Raw genomic sequence first — 15,067 nt, forward strand, 5'->3', positions numbered from 1 at the left:
AATATGTTATAAAAATATTAAATAAAAATATACATTACAAAAATATTTATTGCCAGGCAATTAGTTAATATCCATACTATAGTATATTTTCTGGGGTTTTTTGTTAGTTTTATAGACATATTTTAAGATTTGTCATATTTTAAGATTTTGAAATTTTGTTATTTCTTATTTTAGATAAAAATTTCCATTTAGACATAATTTTCTATCAAGGAGTGATTTATATATGATAAAATAATAATAATAATTGTGTATTTTTCTTAAATATAACCTCTTAAAATGTATAAGTTAAATTTCAAGTTCCCAGAACTACTCAGTTACTGTATTTCTTCATCTAATCAAGAAATACATCAATATAGAGAAATAAAAACCTTGAAAAGGGAGTATTAAGAATCAAAAATATTCTGGGTCATATTAAGACTAAAAAACATGAATTTCTAAATAAATGTTAATATGTTCATAAAACCTACTTTAAATGAAAATACAATCCCTGAAAGTGAAAAATAATACAAAAGTTGTTTATTCTCAATCATCAATATTGGATTGTTTCCATAAAATATGGTGCAGAGTGGGTAGAGATACACAAGGTTTGTAGTTAGAGTCTGTTTTTGGTGTTGTGTGGTTTGTTGTTTAGCAGGAAATTGGCATAATGTTCTAAATGCATAGTAACTGGTACACTCAACACCAGAATGGACACAGGTCATGACAATCCACATGGCCATCCTGATACATGTACAAGAAATACTGTCTTTGCATGGACATGATAATTATTAGTAGCAATAGTAGGAAATGGCAATGAACTTGCTTTTTTTTTTTAAGTGAATTTCTTCGACTTCAATTAACATTCAGTCATCCGTTAGTAAAAGTATTAGATTTGAAGATGAAACTATTTAGTGAATAAAGAAGTTCCTATCTTTGCCCCCAGACCACTACCGAAGACATATATAGATGTGGGGACTCATTATCTGCGAGACTGTGTTGTTCGGAAGCCTGTGTTCAAAAAGGAGCAGCTATGACTTCAAAGTCAGCAGTTGCAGCAGATTTCTGTGAACTTTGAAGGGCTGATCTCACTGTAGAGTTACTCTCTTTTCTTCATTCCAGGAATGAAAGCAAAACATTGTTGAAAAAGCCATACTCGTCCCTGTCACTGCCTGCACATTACAAGTTTGTTTTTTGTTTTTTCTTTAAGTTTTTGTGAAAATAGACAAAACTCCAAATAAAACCAAAACCCCAGTGCCCCAAATGACAACACTCTTTCTTGGCATATGTTAACTAATTTATATATTTGTCATATGGAAGGTGTGGAATTATAATTCGTAAAGAAATCAAACTTGGAGCTTTGAAACAACTGTTATTTCCTACACAAGGCACAGATGTCAATATTTAGGACCTCTACCTTCTATATTATTTCCCTTTATTTGTTAGTGGTTAGAAAAAACACAATTCCACAAATGCAGTTTGACGTCTACTCAACTTGGAATCTCAGGTCAGTATTGAATCATTTGTAGGTTATTGGCATCCCAATTATTTCTTTGAAAATAACAATGGTATTTTTTCCCCTTTTTCACCTAGTTATAAACTGTTAGTGTTAGGTTCAGTTTGCTTATTGTAGATTTTGTGTGTGTGTGTGTGTGTGTGTGTGTGCACGCGCGCGCGCGTGCATGTGCTATATCTGTCCCTATGTATAAAAAAATTCCAGTAACTTAAGAGTGTGATATCAAGGCAAATGTTTTTAGCATCCAAAAGACATTTTTCATAGGCTTGTCATTTTTTTGGCTTTTGCTTAGGAATAGTTTAGTTTGGTTCCTTGGGTACAGTTGATTGAATACAGTTGCAACAACTCATCAAAATCTGCTACAAGTTAGGGGCCTAACATCTGTGCTCTTTTGCCTCCGAGAGGAGGCATTATTTGAAACTCATATTTTAGCACCTGTACAATCTTTTCTTAGTCTGAAACCTTGGTGGTGATAAGGAGGTTGCAGAAGTATTGATTCACTCTGAGCTGAAGAATGGTTTATTAAAAATAAAATATTCTATAAAAAAGGTGATAGAAAAAGATCCTTTCTCTTAACCTTGTTTGGAAATAGATAAGATTCCCTCACCATTGGACTTCCTGTTAATGGCTGGCTGGGTTTGTCCAGGGGACAGCCCTGCAGGTTGTTGGAGGCTCAGAAGAGTTCACTTCACGATCTGGATATTTATTGTCCCATCTTCCTGCTTACAGGTTGTTGAGGGCTGGCTTTGTTCCTCTACCCAAAACGGCTCCTGTCTGGGAGCTGCTTCCTCTGACTTTCTAGCCAGGTTCCGATACTCTTCCTCCTTTTGTGTTTCCAGACCCAAGGCTGGTAACAGCCCTCTTCTGTTGCTTCTTGCAAGGTACCACACTTTGTCCCCTGGTTCACTTTTTATACCTGTGTAAAAAAAGTGGCTTTAATGAAACTCATTTCAATTTCTTTCAATGTAAGTGTGCCTTCTGTTTTTCACCTACTCTTAGGTGAAGTAGTAATTTTAAATAAATAATCACTGGGGTCAACTTAATGATGAGCCAGGGAATAAAAGCACTCACTGAAATCTCTACACAGCCGCTATCCTTTCCAGCACCATTTGATCATCTGTATTCTCTTTCTGGACTCCAGTTTCCTTATGCCTGACCAATGGCTTTTGTTTCTTCATGGAATTGTCTCCACTTTGGATTAAGCTTCCTATTCTAGACTTATTTTTTTATCATTATTATTTTCTCCCACTTCCTGAACTTCTCATCAATTTATATCTGTTAATCTTCATTTTCTCAGAACACAATGTCAGTCAATGATTAAATAGAGCTAGCTGAGTGCAGGAGTGCATGCCTGTAATCCCAGGGGCTCGGGAGGCTGAGTCAGGAAGATTGTGAGTTCAAAGCCAGCCTCAGCAAAAGCAAGGTGTTAAGCAACTCAGTGAGACCATGTCTCTAAATAAAATACAAAATAGCGATGGGGATGTGCTCAGTGGTTGAGTGCCCCTGAGTTTAATCCCCAGTACCCCGCCCCCACCAAAAAATAGAAAGGTTAATGTATGTTAAGGTACAAATGGTTTCTAATGCTTTAATCATGTATAGCACTCCATGGAGTACTGTCTTCTAGACAAAATTGACTTACCCCAGATTATATAACATAAACAAGGAAGTGGCTCTATAATGGTGAAAATATCATTCACAAAGTCAGAGAGTTTTGTTGTCACAATATGAGGCAACAAGTACATGGAGGCCACACAATAGAAGCTTGTCAGTATTACTTGGGTATAAGGTTTGCATTGGAAAGCAGAATGGTAAGTTTAATATTAACGACTATGTCAAAATGAGGCAATTTGCTAATTAGAATAATTTTTTTCCAGGAAAGTAGAATGGTTATTGGAAATTTTGATACAAGAAATGAGCAGCAACTACAATAGTTCTGTCTAGACATGAGCCATCTCAAGTAAGATATGATATGGACAAAATTTTACATGTCAAAACTTTAGCAAAAATCTAAAAAGAGCACAGAGTTTGATGTGCTTGGGTAAAGTTAAAAGCTGCTGGATGATTCGGACTATTTCAAGAGCCATGTTTCTTTGTATTCCACTGCTTTGGAAAGTTTGGAGTGCCTTTAATACCTATAGTCCAATTTCTGATAGTTGAGCTATTGTGTATTTGCTTGTATTAATTCAGCAGTAAGATGAGCTTTGTACACCATTTTATAAGAAGTTTTTCTGGTAGTGCCTTCTAATTTAAGTCCAGAAATTAATGCACAAATCTCATGTCTTTAGATTTACCTTAATCCAGTTTTGTATGTATGCTGCATAGCAGGATTTTATTAAAACACTGCATATCAATTTATTTGCACAGGGGAGGCTTATTAATATCCCTTAGTAAATAGTTATATCCCTATAGCCTATTTTTCCTGGGGCCATTATGAACAAAACAACATGAAATAGTTGAGATTAAATCAAACCCAAGAGAAAATGATATCCTCAAGAGGCATAGTAAACATGATAAGTGCGATGCTTCTGCTATACAGCTTACAGTAAGCTCTTTTCTAAATAAGTGAGAGTATGCTAAAATAATGATATAGTATAATAAATACATAAACCTGCAACATAGTCATTTGTTAGCATTATCAAGTATTTTGTACTCTAAATAATTGTGTGTTCTAGACTTTAATGCATCTGATAGTGCAGATTTATTTACACCAGCATCACTGCAAACAGGGGAGCAATGCAGTGTGCTATGACGTCATGATGGCTGTTATGTCACAAGGTGATGGAAAGTTTTCAGCTCTATTAAATTGATGTGCAGTATTTTAATAAAATCCTGCTATGCAGCATACACAGATGCCCTGATCAAAACTGGATTAAGATAAGTCTGGATAAGTGAGATTTGTGCATTAATTTCTGGACTTAAATTAGAAGGTACTACCAGAAGAACTTATGAAATTGTATGCAAAATATATCTTACTTTTATGGAGCCACCATTGCATATGGAGTCCATCACAGGCCAAAATGGTATATGGCATATGAAGTTATTTAAAGTATGGTATTATAAAACTACTATATTATGGCCTCTCTTTTTCCTCCTCTGTACAAGTTCAATGGTAGGAGAGTAAAAGTGACACCAAGTATTGACAGACACCTCATGTCTTCGAGCATGTGGGTAGGAAATATTTATTCCAATTGTGCTATTTATTCTATGTTAACCTATAAGGACTGAGCCCTTCAGTTATTTATTCTTTCACCTCTTCTGGCAAATGCAGACACCTATTTGAGAAAATTATCTTGATTACTAACAATTATGGCTTTGATGAAAGTAATTTTGTATTATTTCTAACAACTTTAATTTATAGCTTTAATTATACATATGGCTTCATTCAAGTCACTTTTTTAAGAAAACTTTCACAATTTGCCTCAAATCTACCAAATTTGAGCAACAGTCTGCAATTTTGTTACAAAGAGAATTTTTGAAAGTACAGACACTATGAAGTCAAAAACAAAATAATCTCCATAAAAATCTATCCCCTTTGGTTCCTGTCAACAATGTTCGGATGTGTCTCTTTTAAAACAACATGATTTCAGCAATTTTTCCTAAAACAAATACAGTGTATTTTCCTTTGCTTTTTCTTTCTTTATAAAATTGTCAACTTAAAAGTATTATTGAATTTTACTGTGGTCAGCAGTTATGCAGAATTCTGTCTATAAATACAAGATGTTTTTGCCTTTCCTTATTTTTAAGGACACCCTGATGAGGAGTTAGAAGGAACAGCCTCCACTTCTCTAGCTGAATTTTTTTTCCCACTAAATCATCTCTGAATTAAAAGCAGGGCAATCAATTTCTTCATCTGTCTTCCTTGTTTTGATGACAGAAATTCAATCTTTTTAAAGACATCCCATAATTTTCCCTTTTAACTCAGAATATCTGATACAATGTGATAGCACAATTAGCAAAATTTAGGCCAGAGCAAAATGTTTACAAAGACATGAAATCTCTGTAATTATTCCACCCTCAAATGTGTGCATAGTATTGATTCAGCGCTTGTCTTCTTTGGGAAAATACTTTTCATTCATTAATTTTTATGAAATTGTCCCAGTTGCATGGATTGCTGACAAAGGTTGATTGTAGGGAATCTTTGATTTGTTGTCTACAAATTGAAAGATAATAAAATGATTAATCCTTTAGTTGAATAGTTTTTCTTTATTATTACACACTTATTAACTTGGTAATATTTATAACCCCAGGGATGTGAGTGGAAGATACTAATGTATTTTCAAATAAGAAAGCATGGGCATTCAGCAAGTGTTTTTTAGTATTATTTTTATTTGTTCTACTTATTTGTAAATGACAGCAGAATGCATTCTAACTCATTGTACACAAATGGAGCACATCATTTCAATTCTCTGGTTGTACACAGTGTAGAGATGCACCATTCATGCAATCATACATGTACCTAGGGTAATGATGTCCTTCTCATTCCACCATCTTTCCTACCCCCATGATAAGTGTTTTGTAATGTGATTTATCTAATATTATAAAGTTAATCAAAAATATTAATTTTAGTTTAGATATTCTTTATATTTCTCCCTTAGTTCACTAACAAAAATTATTCTAAAGAATATGAACATAAAAAGTTCACTGTATATAAAACATGTAATTTTGACAGTGAGATGTTCTAAAGTCTTTCATATACTTTATACATGATTTTACTAATTTTAAAACAGAGAAAAAGACATTCTGTAGTTTTAAGGCAGACCCTCTGACAGTGGAATTTCTCTGTAAAAACAATGTGCATAGAAACAGGTAGGCCATCGTGGCCGATTGTGTTTTCCAAAGATTGATGCACCAATTTCTATCTTATCCCACATTCTCCTATAGTGTTGCATCAACATGCCTCCATTGAAACATGAGGGAAGGTTTCTGCTCTTGAAATTAGGTAGATCGTTGTAATTTCCTCAACCAATACAATGTATTAGATGTGACATTGCATGACTTCTGAGCCTAAGACATAAAATGATATTCAATACCGTCTTGTTTTTTTCTTGCTTAATTGGGGCACTTAACCCTTTGGAAGTAGACACCATATTTTGAGGAAGTACAGGCCACATGAAGAGGCCACACACAGGAGTGCTGTCTAAAAGTCTCAGTTAACAGCAAGGCAGACAGCCAGTATCAACTACCATTGTTTTGAATGAATGAGTCTTCAGAGGATTCCAGCCCCCCGCCTTTGAGCTATCCTGATTATGTCAAGTAGAGCAAAGATGAATTATCTACATTGAGTTCCACCTAAATTGCAGATTTATAAGCAGAGTAAATGTAATTGCTTTAAGTTTCTAAATTTGGGGCCATTTTATATATAATTTAGACAACTGAAATAGCTTCCAACAAGATAGTTATTTAACACCATAAAAATTACATTGTTCATGAAATATGAGTTTCATTGGATTTTCAGTAATCCCTTGTATAATTAGCACATCTTCCCTTTTTTTCAATATGGAGTTTCCTTTGTGTGACCACCTATGAAATAAAAATAAATGAGACCAAGAAAATATTTCTGTATTTTTTTGTGAGTCTTCAGTACTAGAAAAAACAATAATTGGCATACAGTGAAATTCTCCCATTGGTTCTGCTCTTCAAGAAATACCTTCATATCTAGTAACATGATACCATATTTAAACATTTATACTAAAAGAGTAATTCAGTTTTGATATTGTTTGGATGTCAAATGTCTCCTGGAAAGTTCATGTGTTGATAGTATGATCCCCAATGCAGGAAGGTTCAGGGATGAGGATGCTGACACCATCAGTAGATTAATTCATTTGCTGGATTAATCCATGGATAGATGAATGGACTACTGAGTGGTAACTATAGGTAGGTGGGACATGACTGGAGAAAGTATGTCACAGGTACATGGTATTTGTCCCTAACTCCTTCCTTTCACTCTCTCTCTCTCTCTCTCTCTCTCTCTCTCTCTCTCTCTCTCTCTCTCTCTCTCCTTCCCTGTTGCCAGGAACTGAGCAGTTTTCCTCCACAATGCCCTTCTGCCATGATGATGTGCCTCACATTAGGCCCAGAGGAATGGAGTTGACTGACCATGGACTGAACATCTAAAACCCTGAGCCCAAAATAAGCTTTTCCTTGTCTTAAGTTGTTCTTGTCAGGTAATGTAAAGCTAATTAACACAAGATTTACCTTGACTATCTCTGTAATTCTAATAAAAATAAATTTAGGGATATAGGTGAGTAAGCAGTATATACAGACAGAGTAGTAAGGAAGTTATTCTCTTATTTATTTTGCAAGTTTCTAGGAAAATTGGAAGCACATAGATGGGGCAAGTCTGGAGTTATTCTTCCACTCGTAACTCAGTGGGGTGATTACTGTTATTGACCAGACTAGTAGGATAAACTGGAGAAAGCCAACAAGTCAAAGCATGTTGGCCAACTTTTTAGAAACACTTCAGTTAATCTGGAGTCCAGTGTCACCATTTAGTCTGGCTTTTCTCATTTTTAGCAGCTTGGATAACATTCCTGTCAACAAGACATTTAAATTATACTGTTAAATTGTTTGCTGCAATCTATATGGTATAACTAGCTGGCGTGGTTGAAGGATTTATATTTGGTGTTTTTCCAGGTGTTTTAAGGATTTTTTGTCAATAACATGGTTTTTAATTTGATGTGATCCCGAGACATCCTTATGAACTACTGCATAAACAATTTTAGAATAGCAGGAGGAATATATGCAACAATGATGATATCATGAGATCCTTTGAGTCAATTGCAGTTTAATACACAAATCTTTGAGTTGGAGCTTACATGCAAATACTCTGAAAGTGTCATGACAAAGTTACTAAGACAATGTAATAGGTATTTTCTAGAAGAAAGAGGTGAAGAGTAAAGTATTTAGTGGTATTCCATATTTCCTGGGTTCAAATTCTGTCTCTGCACTGATTGCTGGATCCTAGAACAGGGTATTTAGTCTTTCTTTGCCCCACTTTCCTTATTTCTAATATGAAAATGGTAGAGAGTTGTTGTAGAAAACAAAGTTAACATGTGCAAGTGCATTAGTATGTAGTAAGTGCTCCTACCTGTTAGCTGTTACTACTATTTTGCAAATGAATTGTTGAGCATCTTAAATTGGTGAAGGATTTCCCCTTATCTGCCATTTTGAAATATTTACGGTTCTGGGCAGTTAATCATCCAACTTTTTCAGGCAGAAGATATGCTTCAAGCACATTTTCTAACATGAACACTTTCTCTGAAAGTGGCTAAATCTTTCCAGGGATCTCCTATAATAGTCTACTCTGAACATCAACACTAAATACTATTATTTTAATTATACCTTAGGCAAGCAGAATACATCATGACCACTGAGTATTTGGTCCAGTGCTGCGTAGTGACAATTAATTATAAGAACTTTCAAGAAGAGTTTCAAATAAGGCTCTTATTGTATTGGTGAAAATTAAGAATGTGTTAGGAGACTCCTGACTTCAGAAGGAACACATGCAGTAGGTGACACTTTTGAAGCACTTATTATCTCAGAACCAGCTGCTATTTATTTTTCTTACTACACATAGCTCCTTCACAAAAAACTTAAGAATAAGTAGTCAAAAATTGTGGTTTATTGTCAACATAAGCAACTCATTCCGACTGGGAAGTGCATGACCATGTAACATCCAAGTAAGCAACGTTATGCTGAAACCAGCTCCTTAGACCATTTGTTCCAATAAAATATAAAGTGACCTAAAAACATCAGGCTTTTGAGAAAGAACAGTAGAAAGTGTGAAGCTCTAGGAAAGTTTAGTTTTGCTTAGCTTTCAATCATTTTCGGCACTATACATATTTAGCTCAAGTTGGAGAAATGCTGATAGCAAGGCTAGAGTAATCCAAGAAGGTGCCAGTAGAAGTTTTCATTCCAGAACTTCCCTCATCATTTGGATGCCCACTATGTTCTTCTTTTGTGAGACTGTCAGCATTTTCTTCCTCCCTTGAAAAGACATTATTAGTATTTTACTATATCAGCAGTAATGGGAAACTTTGAGAAGACAATTTTTCTTCTCCCCATATTTCTGAGTTTTTCTGTGAATTCAGCTCTTTCATTGATGCCATGATTAACATGTGGCTGAAGTTTCAGTACCTCTGTCAGTCATTTCTGTTGCACTCTCAGTCTAGTCCCTTCTCTGTATTGGAGAGCTATCTTTCCCAGGTTCCCTGACACTCCGTTTTTTGTATAAGTTTGGTTAAAAGGAGGCACAGATGATATCTTAGAGGACAGGAGGGAGAAGATAGAGCATAGTACTCCTCCTCCTCTACTCCAGGCAACATGGGGGCACATCTCCTCTGGCTCCTATTCTCATTCTGCAGTTTGACATGGTTTCACTTGAATTGAGCTTTAGCTTTGGAACTTTTGGTTTAACAAATGTCCTATTTTAAAGCCTTTCTGTTGAAAACATCTAGAGTAATTTCTGTTTTTGACTGAACCCAGACTTGTGGAATTCTTGCAAGATCATGGAAAGAAAGCACTAGAATGTTAGAAATTCCAGAATTTTAAAGGTAACAAATTCTAAGTGATATGAATGAAACTATTTCTGGATCATTCATGATTGTGTGGGCATCTACAATCATGCTAGTAATTATCAGATATTAATAATCATAGACACAGTCAATCTTTGCAAAGACCTTGTCTTCAGTAAGGAGGATTATGTATTATGTATTATCATAACACACAAGGATTTATCAAGAGCTTTATTTTAAGGCCTTTTATAATCTTTGCAGAGTTTAACATAAAGCATTAATAACAGTATAATTATCATAGTCTTTCATATGCACAATTTATTCAATTGTATCTTAGTTGAGTAGAACCTCAAATATCTTTTTGTGTATTTGTGTGTGGTACTAGGAATTCCACCCAGCGGTACTTTACCAATAAGCTACATCCCCAGCCCTTTTTGTATTCTTATATATTCAGGCTGTTGCTACATTGCTGATGCTGGCCCAAACTTTTGATCCTCCTACCTTAGCCTCCTGAGTAGATGGGCTTAAGGGCACATGTCACTCACTGCACCTGGCTCAAAAATTGGCTGTCTATTTTCCTTAAAGCAAAACATTAACTTCTGACTTAGAGTAAAATGTTACAGTGTCTGAATGTAGACAGACACAGGCATATTTTTTTGGAGCTCAATGGTACAGGAAATTCCTATATAATTCCTCACTCTCCAGTTTCCCCTATTATTAAAAACCTGCCATTAGCATGATGCATTTGTTATACCAAATGTGTTAATATTGATATTCACCAATGTCCATCGTTTACATTAGGGTCTACTTTTTGAGTCATACTTTTGACAAATATATAACATGTATCTACATTAAAGTGTCATACAGAATAATTTCTCTGCCCCAAATTTCCTCTCTGCTCTACTTTCCACTTAAACTCTAATAAACACTGATCTACTGTCTGCATAAGTTTTCCTTTTCCAAAATATCATATGGTTAGATTCACACAATATGTGACCTTTTCAGACTGGTGTCTTCCACTTAGAAATATACATTTAAGTTCCTGGCAGCGGAGGCACGAGGGTCCGGTGTTTCAACCCAGCGGGAAAATGTGGCCTTTAACTGAGGAGGAGACCCGTGTAATGTTTGAGAAGATAGCCAAATACATCGGGGAGAATCTTCAGCTGCTGGTCGACAGGCCCAATGGCACCTACTGTTTCAGGCTGCACAACGACCGGGTGTACTACGTGAGTGAGAAGATTTTGAAACTGGCCGCCAATATCTCCGGGGACAAGCTAGTATCGCTGGGGACCTGCTTTGGAAAATTCACTAAGACCCACAAGTTCCGTTTGCACATTACAGCTCTGGATTACCTTGCACCCTATGCCAAGTATAAAGTATGGATAAAGCCTGGAGCAGAGCAGTCCTTCCTCTATGGAAACCATGTGTTGAAATCTGGTCTGGGTCGAATTACTGAAAACACTTCTCAGTACCAGGGAGTGGTGGTATACTCCATGGCAGACATCCCTTTGGGTTTTGGGGTAGCAGCAAAGTCTACAAAAGACTGCAGAAAAGTAGACCCCATGGCGATTGTGGTATTTCATCAAGCAGACATTGGGGAATATGTACGGCATGAAGAGACATTGACTTAAAATGAAGTCATCGCAAGAACTTAACATCTATGTGGAAGGGCCTAGCTTTGTTTCCTGTGTCTATGCAGACGCCGCCATAATGTTGAATTTTGTCAGCACTGTGACCTCTACAGGGACTTCTTAGTTTAATATTCTCATTATCACTGACAGGTGCAGACTGATTCTTACTATACAGAAGTGACTCAGAAATTGGGTTTTAGATCATTTGTATTTGTAACTAAATAGAATACTTTTATATTTGAATCAGGGGGCTTCTTGTTCTGAGTAATAGCTTCTAAATTATTGGAACTGAGGGCAAGAATATAGTATTATTGTTATCTGTGATAACACTGTTTTCCAGACTCATGGTAAGAACATAATGGATTTTCTTTGTTATTTATTAATTCTCAAAAGATATTGCTATATAATAGTTGGCCATGTCTGAGGTTTTAGGTATGAATTTGGCTTAAATAATAAGTGCAATTTAGTCAGCTGATTTTCTATACAGTAAGTGCTATATGGTATGGAAGAAAAACTTGGATTCAAATCCTACTTCTGCCACTTGTCAGCTATACGGCTATGAATAAGTTGTTGAGCTTCCGTAAGCTTCATTTCCTTCTGTTAAAAAAAAAAAAAAAAACTTTAGCCATCAGTCTAAGAATGTTTCTTGGATTAGGAATCATGATTGTAAAGCATAAAGCACAGTGCGTGGCAAATAATGAGTGTTGGAGAAAATGGTAGAGGAGTTATTTTTATATTATATATTTCTTTTACTAAGTAAGCATGTGGTCTTATGAGTATAATTTGATTATATTTTTACTTTTTTCTTTTTTATCTTCTTTTTCTTGGATGGGATGATCCCAGTTTATAATTTTGTTCATTTCTTTGATTTTATAAAACATTTCTCTTATCAACCTGACTAGACTGGACAAAAAAGCACTAATTACAAACCCTGAAATAATTTAGGTCCTTCATCCTCATACTTCCCCAAAATCTCTTGTAGAATTAAAATATTTTATAAAGGAGAACATTTCAGAGCCAAAAGTTTTAAAAACCACGTGTACTGTAAAACAAAACAATTTCTTAAATGAATATAAAACTTTTAATTCCAAAGGAAACATCTCTAAAAATAAAATACTTTAAACTACAAAAAAAAAGAAATATACATTTATGATTCCTCCATGTGTTTTCCAGTTCAGATGTTTCCCTTCTTTTTATCACTGAGTGGTGTTTCATTGTGTGGCTGTACCACATTTGTTTATTGATTTACCTATTGAAGTACACCATGGTTGCTTCCAGGTTTGGCAAAGCTGAATAGATCTGCTATAAGCATATATCTGTATGTTTTGACATAGATGCGAGTTTTCAGCTCACGTGAAAATAAATACAGAGAATCATACATTGAGTAGTGTATGCAGTGTAAGTAGAGTAGTTTTAGTTTTGTAAGGAACTGCTGTATTGTCTTCTAAAGTGATGGCTGTATTTTGTATTCCCATCAGCAATGAATGAGTTTCCTGCTGCTCCACATTCTAACCAGCATTGGGTGTCAGCATTTTAGATTTTAGCCATTCTAATAGGTGTTCAATGGTACCACATTGTTGCTTTAATTTGTAACTTCCTATTTATGATGGGAAGCATCTTTTCATGTGCTTATTTACCACCTGTTATCTTCTTTGATGATACAAACTTTCATAATTGGGTGTTTATTTTGGTGTTTATTTTCTTATGGTTGAGTTTTAAGGGTTCTTTGTATATTTTAGATACCAATCTATCAGACTTATTTTGCAAATATGTTCTCCTCGTCTATGACTTATCTTCTTGTGTTCTTAACAGACATAATTCTTAGGGGAATTTTTTTTTTGTGATGTCTTGGACATTCTGTTACCATTTTGTGGAAGCTAAGATTTTTTTATGGTTCTGAATATCTTGGTAATTAATTTCTAAGATTTCAGGCAGTTAATTACCCTTAAGATATTTTTACAAGAGAAAAGTGCTTTAAAGGGCTTGCATCAGTATACACCCCACCCCACCATATTTCATCACCCTTTTCAACAAATCTCTTGAGTTACGAGGAAATGAATATTTATCATTTTAATCATTGTTTTTAGCAGCAATGCAGATTGAACCTAGGGCCTTCTGCATGCTGGGCAAGTGCTCTCCTACTCAGCTACACCCCAGGTCCCTCCTTTCTTCTCCTGCTCCTCCCTCCTCTTCTTCCTCTAACCCTCCCATTCATCATCTTTCTCTGTGCTGCTGGGGAGTGGAGCCCAGGGCTTCATGCATGCCAGGCAAGCATTCTACCACTGAACTACACTCTCCTACACTTGAGATTTATTTTTAAAGTTCAAGTTTCTCCTGTAGGTGCTGTTTTACTTGAAACATTTATTGGTTATCCCCGGGTTTAGAAATACTGCTTGATTATGATTTAGATCCAGCACAGTTGGATGGATGGTGATGATTGACAGTCCCGTCTGCATCATGGCATGAGGTCACAAACAGCTCCTGAAATCTTGACATATGGCTAGTGAGGACTGAAATTATAGCTCAGTGGCTGAGCACTTGCCTGGAATGTGTGAGGCCCTAAATTCGATCCTCTGCACTATATATAAATAAGTAAATTAAATAAAAAATCCATTGGAAACTGAAAAAAAAAGAATTCATACATATTTATTACCAGGGATTGAATCCAGGGTGCTTAACCATGGAGCCGCATCCCCTGCCCTATTTTATATTTTATTTAGAGACAGGGTCTCACTGAGTGCCTTAGGGCCTCCCTAAATTGCTGAAGCTGGCTTTGAACTTTCAATCCTCCTGCCTCAGCCTCCCGAGTTGCTGGGATTACAGGCCTGCACCACCATGCCTGGCTCTGAATTCATAATTTTGTGTACTGTTAGGTAGTTTAACTATACATGGCCACGTGGCTAGTTGGCTTGGTTTAGAGAGAGATGGGACTTCTTAGCTATAGAAAGACTTTAGCTCTTGACATTCCGTGGCTCTCTGGGGTCTTGCCAGGAAGCCTGCTTTTTGAGCACCCTCTTGTCCTACCCTGTTACACAGTTTGCCTTTTCTGATATGCCTGGGTAAAACCTGAGCTGTTCTCTGCCGAGGTGCCTCTTGTGTGTTCTGCAAATTGTGGGCCGCACGGTCCTCTTTGAGCAGATTAGCTGAAAGAATATCTATGGCTGGGCTTGGGCTCCATTGTTCCAAGATCTCTGCACCCTTTGTGCAAAGAACAGGGAAAATTTGTGTTATGACAATGGCTGACAAAATATTTAAAGAAAGCTGCAATTGGCAGGAACTAAATCCCCGCCCCCCCCCCCCGAGGTTTCTTTCCCCTCCAGCTCTGGGCTCCTTACTGAAAGGTACAGGCATGCCTTGGATGGCATCTTTCCCACTGACAGATGAGTTTATTTTGACAGGAGAATCTAAAACCTTCAACTGAAGACCCATTC

General features: G+C 36.1%; 1 protein-coding gene across 2 annotated transcripts; it reads left to right on the forward strand.

Annotated features, from left to right (window-relative positions):
* The first annotated feature begins 11,093 nt into the window (after nt 1-11,093).
* LOC143410337 (60S ribosome subunit biogenesis protein NIP7 homolog) lies at nt 11,094-11,709 on the forward strand. 2 transcript variants are annotated; one of them, XM_076871145.1, is made up of 2 exons: nt 11,094-11,374; nt 11,516-11,709. In XM_076871145.1, the coding sequence occupies exons 1-2, from the start codon at nt 11,094-11,096 to the stop codon at nt 11,634-11,636; spliced, it is 402 nt and encodes a 133-aa protein (XP_076727260.1). In that variant the 3' UTR covers nt 11,637-11,709. The 2 variants fall into 2 exon arrangements, with proteins under 2 accessions (XP_076727260.1, XP_076727259.1); XM_076871144.1 differs by having other exon boundaries at nt 11,094-11,709.
* Nucleotides 11,710-15,067: the final 3,358 nt, after the last annotated feature.

Source organism: Callospermophilus lateralis, chromosome 11, assembly GCF_048772815.1.
Source record: "Callospermophilus lateralis isolate mCalLat2 chromosome 11, mCalLat2.hap1, whole genome shotgun sequence".
Lineage (NCBI taxonomy): Eukaryota > Metazoa > Chordata > Mammalia > Rodentia > Sciuridae > Callospermophilus > Callospermophilus lateralis.